The 12,715-nt window shown below is 44.9% G+C and overlaps 1 protein-coding gene across 2 annotated transcripts in view; it reads left to right on the top strand.

Moving 5' to 3' along the window:
- Positions 1-275: 275 nt before the first annotated feature.
- Positions 276-12,715, top strand: part of tmem161b (transmembrane protein 161B) — a 179,875-nt gene continuing 167,435 nt past the window's right edge. Inside the window, exon 1 of one of the 2 annotated variants that reach the window (XM_068029650.1) lies at positions 276-676. In XM_068029650.1, coding sequence (XP_067885751.1) covers positions 674-676 — 3 coding nt within the window. In that variant the 5' untranslated portion in view covers positions 276-673. The remainder of the gene's footprint in view (positions 677-12,715) is intronic. The other variant, XM_068029651.1, reaches the window with a different exon arrangement.

Below are 12,715 nucleotides of genomic sequence, written 5' to 3'. Positions count from 1 at the left end.
TTCCACCAGAAATACACCACATATGTACGTTTTTGTTGTTGCATTTTTGGGATTTTTTTCAAGCATCACTTATTAAAACCTACCTTTTGAACTCTGCGTCTCGCTGTCAAATTTTGTCTGATAACCCTTCTATGAAGCGCCTTGAGATGATTTTATTACGTTAAAAGCGCCAGTTGTAGTTATTATCGATGTACAAACATTTGTTGTTTCAGGTTCGCAGTTCCTGTACCAAGATGGCGGGCGCACGGCTCCTGTAAACCGGAGCGGCCTGTGTTCGGGGCCTTTCTTATTATCGATCGCGGATGGAAATGGCGACCAATCGCATCCATATAAAGCCATGTAGGCAGTTTATAACTATCAATTGAATTTCGCGAATCACAGCTCCTAGAGGCAGTCTAGGTTTCTGGCTCAGACTCGAACATTTAAAAAAAATCATTGAGTAATTTAGCGGCTTTTGTTTCCCACGAAGTAAAATGCTTTTGTGAGGCGGGAGCGGGACAGGCGCGGCCCGGGTCCTTCATGACCTCTACTGACAGTGGAGGTTGAGACATGGCGGTAGCTGGTTACTTCAAATCGGTTTAGCCAGTGGAGTGGTGTTTATGAGCGCAGCTTCGGGGAGGCGCATCTTGGCGCTCTGTTCGTTGACCTTCCTGGAGCCGAGGTGTCCAGGACCATGGTGAGTGCGATCGTGACTGTGGCGAGGGTGGGAGCCGGTTCTGTGTTCTCACTCAGCTGGAGTGAGGGTCTAATAGCCGGAGTTGCTCATCAACTCCCTTAAACAGTCTGCATCAGAATGGGTTGCACCAGACAGCCTCAAACATTTAACCCCAGGAGCGTGCGGCGATGGCAGGCCCATCTACCTCACAGTCAAGGCACCGGTTAATTTATATCTGTGGAAACATGGCTCTATTTTTAAAAACATTTTCTCCTTCCTATAATCTCACTTATAATCTATTGACAAGTGAATCGCCTGGATCTGATTCTGGGCGCTGTGGATGGCAGTCGACTAGGTTGGAACAGTGGAAATTGAAGACGAATAGGATATTGTCAGTAAAAACAAAAAAAAAAGCTTAGAAATACGTAGCAGGTCTGGCAGCATCTGTGGAGAGAGAAGCAGAGTTAACATTTCAGCTCTACTTCTCTCTCCACAGATGCTGCCAGACCGGCTGAATATTTCCAGCATTTTTGGTTTTCGTTTCAGATTTCCAGCATCTGCCGTATTTTGCTTTTATATTAAGATATTTTCAATATTTTGCTTGATTGCTTCTTCTTTGGCCTCCTTGTCTCGGGAGACAATGGGTAAGCGCCTGGAGGTGGTCAATGGTTTGTGGAGCAGCGCCTGGAGTGGCTATAAAGACCAATACTAGAGTGACAGACTCTTCCACAGGTGCTGCAGAAAAAAATGGTTGTCGGGGCTGTTACACAGTTGGCTCTCCCTTACGCTTCTGTCTTTTTTCCTGCCAACTGCTAAGTCTCTTCGACTCGCCACACTTTAGCCCCGCCTTTATGGCTGCCCGCCAGCTCTGGCGATTGCTGGCAACTGACTCCCACGACTTGTGATCAATGTTACAGGACTTCATGTCGCGTTTGCAGACGTCTTTAAAGCGGAGACGTGGACGGCCGGTAGGTTTGATACCAGTGGCGAGCTCGCTGTACAATGTGTCCGTGGGGATCCTGCCATCTTCCATGCGGTTCACATGGCCAAGCCATCTCAAGCGCCGCTGACTCAGTAGTGTGTATAAGCAGGGGATGTTGGCCGCCTCGAGGACTACTGTGTTGGAGATGCATTCCGGCCACCTGATGCCAAGTATTCTCCAGAGGCAGCGAAAATGGAATGAATTGAGACGTCGCTCTTGGCTGACATACGTTGTCCAGGCCTCGCTGCCATAGAGCAAGGTACTGAGGACACAGGCTTGATACACTCGGACTTTTGTGTTCTGTGTCAGTGCGCCATTTTCCCACATTCTCTTGGCCAGTCTGGACATAGCAGTGGAAGCCTTTCCCATGCGCTGCTTGATTTCTGCATCGAGAGACAGGTTACTGGTGATAGTTGAGCCTAGGTAGGTGAACTCTTGAACCACTTCCAGAGCTTGGTCGTCGATATTGATGGATGGAGCATTTCTGACGTCCTGTCCCATGATGTTCGTTTTCTTGAGGCTGATGGTTAGGCCAAATTCATTGCAGGCAGCCGCAAACCTGTCGATGAGTCTCTGCAGACACTCTTCAGTGTGAGATGTTAATGCAGCATCGTCAGCAAAGAGGAGTTCCCTGTTGAGGACTTTGGTCTTCGCTCTTAGGCGGGCAAGGTTGAACAACCTGCCCCCTGATCTTGTGATCAGTGTTTTTTTAATGCAAAACTTTTCATCAGGAAATGAATAAGTGGGGGTAGTGTCCATGTTAGGGTGAATTGTCTGTGGAGGAACATGTGATTGATGAAGTAGTTTATCTTTAGGTCCACTCAATGTCATTGGGCTGCATTTTTGCTTCTGCTGTACAGTGGTGTTGAATGATTTCACTATGTTGAGAAGTTCTAATATTAATTCAGACTCTGGTTCCAATCTGAAGTGGAATGAATCTGAGTCTTTCCTGCCCCCCACAACTGCACCCCCCCCTCCCCGAAATTTTGCTTTATAAAAATAATTTCCATTTATATAGTGCCTTTCATGGCTGTAAAGTGTTTAGGGATATCCTGAGGCATGAGAATGAAAAGATCAAGAGAGGGTAAGAGACCAGAATAAAAACAAGAAATGCTGGAACCAGTTCCGAAGAAGGGTCACTGACCCGAAACGTTATCTCTGCTTCTCTTTCCACAGATGCTGCCAGACCCGCTGAGTGGTTCCAGCATTTCTTGTTTTTATTTCAGATTTCCAGCATCCGCAGTATTTTGCTTTTATATAAGAGACCAGAATACTGTGGTTACAAGAGCGGGTCAAAGGCTGGATATTCTGTGGCGAGTGACTCGCCTCCTGACTCCCCAAAGTCTTTCCAGCACCCACAAGGCACAAGTCAGGAGTATGATGGAATACTTTCCACTTGCTGGTTGAGTGTAACTCCAAGAACACCCAAGAAGCTTGACACGATCCAGGAAAAAGCAGCTGCTTGATCAACACCTATTCACCACCTTAAACATTCACTCCCTTTGTACCAGCACAATATTGCTGCGTTGTGTACCAGCTACCCAATGCACTGCAGTAGCTCGTCAAAGCTTCTTCGACAACATCTCCCAAACATGTCCTTCTAGGTGATCGAGGATGCAAGGACTGCAGTACCCAAAGACTAACAGGGGAATGACAGCCCCTGGGAACAGGTAGTGAGAGGAGAAGGCTGCGGCCTTGCGGCTGCAACAAGGTACTGCATCCAGCTAGTACTGCTGAGAAAGCACAGGCTTGGAACAGATTCCGGAAGTGTGTCACTCTATAATATGTTCACGAGAATGGAGGAATTTGATCCTGACTCTGGAAGGAGAATGAAAGTAAATGCTTCCTAAAAGAACTATGTTGCCAGACATATGGCTAGCAAGCCTGAAATTCATCCCTGTCAACAAAAAAGGTCAGTTTTAATTCTTCATACAAGGTAACTGTAAAATTGAATTTAACTACCATATCACCAGAAGGTTGAAATAGCTCTCCAGAAGCTGAGAATTTACGAAAGCAATCCTGATTACAAGTTTACACTGTGCGAAGGGTTGTACATATATCCAACAGTCTTTCATTTGTATTTGAGGAAGAAAAAAGGAAAGAGTTACAGCATGAAAACAAACCATCTAGACCAGGTCTGAGTCAGTATTTACTTTCCACATCAAATCATTCTAATAGTTTGAATCCTTTTTCTTTCATTAGCTATCCAATCTAATCCTGAATGTTGACATGGATTCTGCCTCAATCACTAACCTTGGAAGTGAATTCCGCAGCCTCACCACTGTGAGCAGAATAAAGTTCTTAAAGTTCTTTCCACACAATTTCTAACATTCAGTCTTGAATCTTGTATTCAAATACATGAATAGGATGGGAATAGAGGGATACTGTCCCCAGAAGTGCAGAAGGTTTTAGTTTAGGCAGGCATCAAGATCGGTGCAAGCTTGGAGGGCCGAATGGCCTGTTCCTGTGCTGTACAGTTCTTTGTTCTTTGTATCTATGGCCCCTTGTTCTTGACCCCTCAACTACTGGAAACAGTGTGTTTCTATGCAATTTGGCCTATCTTGTCATAATTTAAATACTTCTGTCATATATAGTAATCTGCATCATTCTTATGAAGAATGATCCAATTTCTTGAATCTTTTTAGTTTTTAAAATTTATTCATTCACAGGATGTAGATGTCATCGGGTGGAAAATCCAAGGCAGTCACTCAAATTAAAGAAGTATAATTAAATGGAATGAGTTTGGACCAGAAACGGACTTTTTTTTACAAATATATGGTCATTTGAAATAAAAACAGAAAATGCAGGAAATACTAGGCAGGTCTGGCAGCATACAGAACTTAACACAGTGAGAGAGAGCGTGGACCCGGAGCCTTTAAACAGCTAGCCAAGTCTGTGGACCGACCGTGTTTGGAGAAAAATCAAAGTGTGACAAAGGAACATAGGAGCTGGAGTAGGCCATTCAGCCCATCGAGCCTGCTCTGCCATTTGGTTAGATCATGGCCGATCATCTGCCTCAATGCCACTTTTCCACGGTATCCCCATATCCCCAGATGTCATTAGTATCCAGATACCTATCGATTTCTGTCTTGAACATGCTCAATGATTAAGCTTCCACAGCCCTCTGGGCTAGAGAATTCCAAAGATTCACCACCCTCTGAGTGAAGTAATTCCTCCTCATCTCAGTTTTAAATGGCTTACCCCTTATTCTGCGACTATGTCCCATGGTTCTAGACTCACCATAGAACCATAGAAAAGTTACGGCACAGAAAGAGGCCATTCAGTCCATCCTGTCTGTGCCGGCTGATAAAACTAGCCGCCCATTCTAATCTCAACTTCCAGCATCTGGTCTGTCGCCTTGCAGGTTACAGCACTTCATATGCAGGTCCAGGTACCTTTTTAAATGAACCATACCAGGGGAAACATCCTATCTACATCCACCCTATCACGCCCTGTAAGAATTTTATAAGTTTCAATGAGACCACCTCTCATTCTTCAAAACTCTAGAGAATACAGGCCCAGTTTCCTCAATCATGCCATCCCGGGGATTAGTCTGGTGAAGCTCTGTTGCACTCCCTCTATGGCAAGTATATCCTTCCTTCGATGAGGTGATCAAAACTGTACACAATACTCCAGGTACGGTCTCACCAGTACAATTGCAGCAAGACTTCTTTACTCCTGTGCTCAAAACCCCTTACGATGAAGGCCAACAGACCATTTGCCTTCCTAATTGCTTGCTGCACCTGCATGCCAGCTTTTAGTGACTCTTGGGGGTGGCACAGTGGCGCAGTGGTTAGCACCACAGCCTCACAGCTCCAGCGACCTGGGTTCGGTTCTGGGTACTGCCTGTGCGGAGTTTGCAAGTTCTCCCTGTGACCGCGTGGGTTTCTGCCCGGTGCTCCAGTTTCCTCCCACAGCCAAAGACTTGCAGGTTGATAAGTAAATTGGCCATTGTAAATTGCCCCTAGTGTAGGTAGGTGGTAGGAGAATTGAGAAAAGGTGGGGATGTGGTAGGAAATATGGGATTAATGTAGGATTAGTATAAAAGGATGATTGATGGTCGGCACAGACTCGGTGGGCCGAAGGGCCTGTTTCAGTGCTGTATGACTGTATGAATAAGGGCACGCAGGTCCCTTTGGACATAACACTTCCCAACCTTTCACCATTTAAGAAATACTCTGCCTTTCTGTTTTTCTACCAACGTGTATAACTTCACACTTATTCATATCTGCCATGTTCCTGCTCATTCACACAGACTCTCCAAGTCCTCTTGATGTCTCCTTGCATCCTCCTCGCAACTTAGATTCCAACCTAGTTTTGTGTCCTTAGCAAATTTGGAAATATTACAACTGGTCCCCTCATCCACGTCATTTATATAGATTGTGAACAGCTGTGGCCCCAGCATTAATCCTTGCGGTACTTCACTAATCGCCTGCCATCCTGAGAATGACCCCTTTACTTCTACTCTCTTTTTTGTCTGTTAACCAATTCTCAATCCATACCAGTATATTACCCACAATCCCTTTGCTCTAATTTTGTTAACTAACCACCTGTGTAGGACCTTATCAGAAGCCTTCTGAAAATCCAAATACACCACATCCACTGGTTCTCCTTTATCTATGCTACAAGTAACATCCTTAAAAAACTCCCAACTGGTTTGTCAAACATGATATCCCTTTCATAAATCCATGTTGACTCTGCCCAATAATATCATTATTTTCCAAATGTCCAGTTATCACATCCTTTATAAGAGATTCTAACATTTTCCCTGCTACTGACGTCAAACTAACAAGTCTGTAGTTCCCCGTTTTCTCTCTCCCTTCTTTCTTAAATAGTGGGGTTACATTTGTTACTTTCCAGTCTGCAGGAACCTTTCCAGAATCTATAGAATTTTGAAAGATAGCCACCAATGCTTCCACTATCTTTATAGCCACCTCCTTCAACACTGGGATGTAACTCCTGGTCCAGCGGATTTATCAACCTTCAATCCAGTTAATTTTTCGAGTACTACCTCTTTATTAATACTAATTTCTTTCACTTCCTCATTTTCACAAGTTCCTTGGTTTCCCTAGTATTTCTGGGAGATTTTCTGTATCTTCCGTGAAGACAGACACAAAGGAATTGTTTTAGTTTCTCCGCCATATCCCTAATCTCCATTCTAAATTCTCCTGTCTCTGCCTTTAATGGACCCACATTTGTCCTTGCTAATCTTTTCCTTTTCACATACCTAAAGAAGCTTTTGCAATCTGCCTTTATGTTGTTTGCAACTTGCATTCATATTCTGTGTTCCCTTTCTTTATCAGTTTCTTGGTCATCCTTTGCTGAATTCTAAATTGCTCCCAGTCCTCAGGCTTACCACTTTTTCTGGCAACCTTATCAGCCACTTCCTTTGATCTAATGCAATCTTTAACTTCTTTAGTTAGCCATGTTTGATTCATCTTTCATTTTGGGTTTTTATGTCTTGGAGGAATGCATATTTGTTGTAGACCATGTAATACTTCTTTAAATACTAGCCATTGGCTGTCTACTGTCAAATCTTTTAGTCAAATATTTTCCCAATACACCATAGCCAACTTGCCCCTCATACCTTCATAGTTTCCTTAGGTCACAGGGAAACAGGTAAGTAATTGGTGAGTATTTTACTCATTTATCTTTCAAAACCCGTGTAATTTATTTGTAATTTATTAGTAATTGTAAGGTTTTATTAGTAGTAGGAAGGTTTACTAGTAGTAGTAAAGCTTATTGGGAATGGTCAGGTTTATTAATTATAAATTAAGAAAAAAGTAATAAATTAACATAATAAAGATGGCAGAGCAGGTGATGTGTTGTGACTGCAGAATGTGGGAGCTCCTGGACGCCTGCATGATCCAGAGCAAAAACATTGCAATAAGTATTTGCAGCTTCAGGAACTTCAGCTCAAAATCATTGAGCTGGAGGCCAAGCTACAGACACTGCGATGCATCAGGGAGCGGGAAAAGTTACCTGTACGCTTTGTTCCAGGAGGCGGTCACACCCCTTCAGTTAGGCAGAACTGAGTTGTCAGTGGTCAGGGACAGGAGGGTGAGACTGCGAATTAGGCAGTTATGGGGAATCAGCATGTAGTGATGGAGAAGCCTCAGCCCCTGACTTTGTCCAACAAGTACATGCTGCTTGTTACCTGTATGGATGAGGAGAAGGGCTGCAAGGTGGATGAGTGGACTGACATTGGCACTATGGTGAAGGATGCCATTCAAGCCAGGGGGAGCCAAGAGGAATGTGGTAGTGATAGGAGACATTATAGTCAGGGGGTTAGATACTGTTCTCTGCAGTCACGACCGGGAGCTTCGAAGGTTGTGTTGCCTGCCTGGTGCCAGGGTTAAGAACATCTCTTCATGGTTGGAGAGGAACTTGGAATGGGAGGGGAGGATCCAGTTGTCGTGGTCCACGTGAGAACCAACGACATAGGCAGAACCAGGAATGATGTTCTACTAAGAGAATTTGAGGAGTTAGGATCCAAATTAAAATGCAGAACATCAAAGGTAATAATCTCTGGATTGTTACCTGAGCCACACGCCAAATTGTATAGGGTCAACAGATTAGAGAATTAAACGCATGGCTCAAAGAGTGGTGTGGGAAGAAAGGGTTTCAATTTGTGGGGCACTGGCATCAGTATTCGGGGAAGAGTGAGCTATTCTTTTGGGATAGGCTCCACTTAAACCGGGCTGGGACCAGTGTCCTGGCCAATTGTATAACTAGGCCAATGGACAGGGCTTTAAACTAACAGGGGACGTGGAGGGTTCAGGTGAAGGGAGTTTGAGAAATCCAAAGAGAAAGGTCTAGGCATCAGAACGGTATAGCATTGTGGGTAAAGACAGGCAGAATGAGACAGGAAGGGACAGAGTTTTAACAAAAATTATAGATCAGCAAATCGGGTTGTTGCAGGGAATAGAAGTAAAGAAAAAAGAGCATAAAGGTTCTTTATCTGAATGCACAAAAATCTGCAATTAGATGAACTAGTTGCACAAATAGAGATAAATGATTTGGATCTAATCTCCATTACAGAGACATCGTTACAAGGTAATCAAGGTTGGGAAGTAATTATTCTAGGGTACATAATATTTTGGAAAGGCAGACAGAATGACAAAGGAGGAGGGGTAGCCCTGATGGTAAAGGATGACATAAGGACTTTAGCAGGAAAGGATCTAGCCTCAGAAGATCAGGAAGTAGAATCAGTATGGGTAGAAATTAGGTATAGCAAGAATCAGAAAACACTGGCGGGAGTAGTTTCTAGGACCCCTAACAGTATTTATATCATTGGACAGAGTGTTAACCAAGAAATTATTGGAGCTTGCAACAAAGGCAATGTAATAATTGTGCGAGACTTTAATCTTCATATAGGCTTGGACAACAAAATTGGCAAGAATGGTCTAAAGATGAGTTCGTAGAATATTTACAGGACAGGTGCTTGGAGCAATATGTTTTGGAACCAACTAGGGGTAAAGCTATCTTAGATCTAGTATTGTGTAATAAAGCAGGGTTAATTAGTAATGTCATAGTAAAAGATCTACTGGGAAATCGTGATCATAATACCATTGAATTCCATGTTACGTTTGAAAGTGACATGCTTCAATCACAAACAAGAATCTTAAACTTAAACAAAGCCAATTACATAGCAAAACCAACAATCTTGACCTGTCACTTCTTTGTAAACAACTTCTCCAGGTGTCCAAAGTTCTCTGTTGTTCATTGAGCTGGAAGTCAGGTGGTTTCCCGGGAAGGCTTGTTTTCCTCACAAGACCTCTCAGTGCCCCTTTTAAAAAACAAATCATTTCCAGGGACTGTTTTTCAAAGTCAAGTGGCCTTTACATGACCCCCTTTGAAAACCCCAAAGTTTAACATTTGCTCAATCTTTCAAAAATAAATCCTCAAAAAATATATTTAACAAAACACAGGCACTTTCGTAACAACGTCTTTTGTTTCTTTACTTGTCCTGTTACCATTCCCTTTGGTCTTGCACCATGAAACCTTTTGTCACTTAATCTCTGTGTCCTCCTGCCTTCCACTTTATCATGGGCCTTCCCTTTTGTTGTTCACACACTTTCTCCCCCCCCCCCCACACTGCCCCCACTGCCCCTTCACTTGCCCAAACCCTATTATATTTTTAATTTTTCCCTGTTTAGATTAGATTAGAGATACAGCACTGAAACAGGCCCTTCGGCCCACCGAGTCTGTGCCGAACATCAACCACCCATTTATACTAATCCTACATTGCTACCAAACATCCCCACCTGTCCCTATATTTCCCTACCACCTACCTACATAAGTGACAATTTATAATGGCCAATTTACCTATCAACCTGCAAGTCTTTTGGCTTGTGGGAGGAAACCGGAGCACCCGGAGAAAACCCACGCAGACACAGGGAGAACTTGCAAACTCCACACAGGCAGTACCTGGAATCGAACCCGGGTCCCTGGAGCTGTGAGGCTGCGGTGCTAACCACTGCGCCACTGTGCCGCCCTGTTCTGATGAAAAGTCACAGACCTGAAGGGGAGGTGGTGGCGTAGTGGTATTGTCACTGGACTAGTAACCCAGAGACCCAGGGTATTGCTTTGGGGACATGGGTCTGAATCTCACCACAGCAGAAGATGAAATTTGAATTCAATTAATAAATCTGGAATTAAAAAGCTAGTCTAATGATGGCCATGAAACCATTGTTGGTTGTTGTAAAAACCCATCTGATTCACTAATGTCCTTTAAGGAAGGAAATCTGCTGTCCTTACCTGGTCTGGCCTACATGTGACCCCAGACCCAAAGAAATGTGGTTGACTCTTACCTGCCCTCTGAAATGGCCTAGCAAGCCACTCAGTTGTATCTAACGGCTACGAAGTCAATAAAAAGGAATGAAACCAGACGGACCACCCAGCATCGACCTAGGCACTAGAAACGACAACGACAAACCCAGCCCTATCGATCCTGCAAAGTCCTCCTGAGTAACATCTGGGGACTTGTGCCAAAGTTGGGAGAGTTGTCCCACAGACCAGTCAAGGAACAGCCTGACATAGTCACACTCACGGAATCATACCTTACAGACAATGTCCCAGACACCACCATCACCATCCCCGGGTATGTCCTGTCCCACTGGCAGGACAGAGCCACCAGAGGTGGCGGCACAGTGGTATACAGGAGGGAGGGAGTTGCCCTGGGAGTCCTCAAGATCGACTCTGGACCCCATGAATTCTCATGGCATCAGGTCAAACATGGGCAAGGAAACCTCCTGCTGATTACCTCCTACCGCCCTCTCTCAGCTGATGAGTCAGTACTCCTCCATGTTGCACACCACTTGGAGGAAGCACTGAGGGTGGCAAGGGCACAAAATGTACTCTGGGTGGGGGACTTCAATGTCCATCACCAAGAGTGGCTCGGTAGAACCACTACTGACCGAGCTGGCTGATGCGAAAGGACATAGTTGTGAGACTGGGTCTGCAGCAGGTGGTGAGGGAACCAACACGAGGGAAAAACATACTTGACCTTGTCCTCGCCAATCTGCCTGCTCCAGATGCATCTGTCCATGACTGTATTGGTAGGAGTGACCACCACACAGTTCTTGTGGAGACGAAGTCCTGCCTTCACATTGAGGATACCATCCATCGTGTTGTGTGGCTCTGTCACCGTGCTAAATGGGATAGATTTTGAACAGATCTAGCAATGCAAAACCAGGCATCCATGAGGCGCTGTGGGCCATCAGCAGCAGCAGAATTGTACTCAACTGCAATCTATAACCTCATGGCCTAGCATATCCCCCACTCTACCATTACCATCAAGCCAGGAGACTAACCCTGGTTTAATGAAGAGTGCAGGAGGGCATGCCAGGAGCAGCACCAGGCTTACCTCAAAATAAGGTGTCAACCTGGTGAAGCTACAACAGAGGACTACTTGCGTGCCAAACTGCGTAAGCAGCATGCAATAGACAGAGCTAAGCGATCCCATAACCAACGGATCAGATCTAAGCTCTGCAGTCCTGCCACATCCAGCCGTGAATGGTGGTGGACAATTAAACAACTAACTGGACGAGGTGGCTCCACAAATATCCCATCCTCAATGATGGGGGAGCCCAGCACATCAGTGCAAAAGATAAGGCTGAAGCATTTGCAACAATCTTCAGCCAGAAGTGCCGAGTTGATGATCCATCTCTGCCTCCTCCTTAAGTCCCCAACATCACAGATGCCAAACTTTAGCCAATATCACCCTGCATGATATCAAGAAACGACTGAAGGCACAGGATACTGCAAAGGCTTTGGGCGCTGACAATATTCCGGCAATAGTACTGAAGACTTGTGCTCCAGAACTTGCCGCACCCCTAGCCAAGCTGTTCCAGTACAGCTACAACACTGACATCGACCCTGCAATGTGGAAAATTGCCCAGGTATGTCCTGTACACAAAAAGCAGGACAAGTCCAACCCAGCCAATTATTGCCCTATCAGCCAACTCTCAATCATCAATAAAGTGATGGAAGGTGTCATCAACAGTGCCATCAACCAGCACTTGCTTTGCAATAACCTGCTCACTGACGCTCAGTTTGGGTTCCTCCAGGGCCACTCAGCTCCTGACCTCATCACAGCCTTGGTTCAAACATGGACAAAAGAGCTGAACTCAAGAGGTGAGGTGAGTGTGACTACCCTTGACATCAAGGCAGCATTTGACCGAGTATGGCATCAAGGAGCCCGAGCAAAACTGGAGTCAATGGGAATTGGGGGGAAAACTCTCAGCTGGTTGGGGTCATACCTAACGCAAAGGAAGATGGTCGTGGTTGTTGGAGGTCAATCATCTGACCTTCAGAACATCACTGCAGGAGTTCCTCAGGGTAGTGTTCTAGGCCCAACCATCTTCAGTTGCTTCATCAATGACCTTCCTTCAGTCATAAGGTCAGAAGTGGGGATGTTTACTGATGAATGCACAATGTTCACCATTCGTGACTCCTCAGATACTGAGGCAGTCTGTGTAGAAATGCAGCAAGAACTGGACAATATTCAGGCTTGGGCTGATAAGTGGCAAGTAACATTCATGCCACACAACTGCCAGGCAATAATCATCTCCAAC

The sequence above is a fragment of the Heterodontus francisci genome, chromosome 4, assembly GCF_036365525.1.
Source record: "Heterodontus francisci isolate sHetFra1 chromosome 4, sHetFra1.hap1, whole genome shotgun sequence".
Taxonomy (NCBI): domain Eukaryota; kingdom Metazoa; phylum Chordata; class Chondrichthyes; order Heterodontiformes; family Heterodontidae; genus Heterodontus; species Heterodontus francisci.
This window is presented reverse-complemented; position numbering and strand designations above follow the sequence as displayed.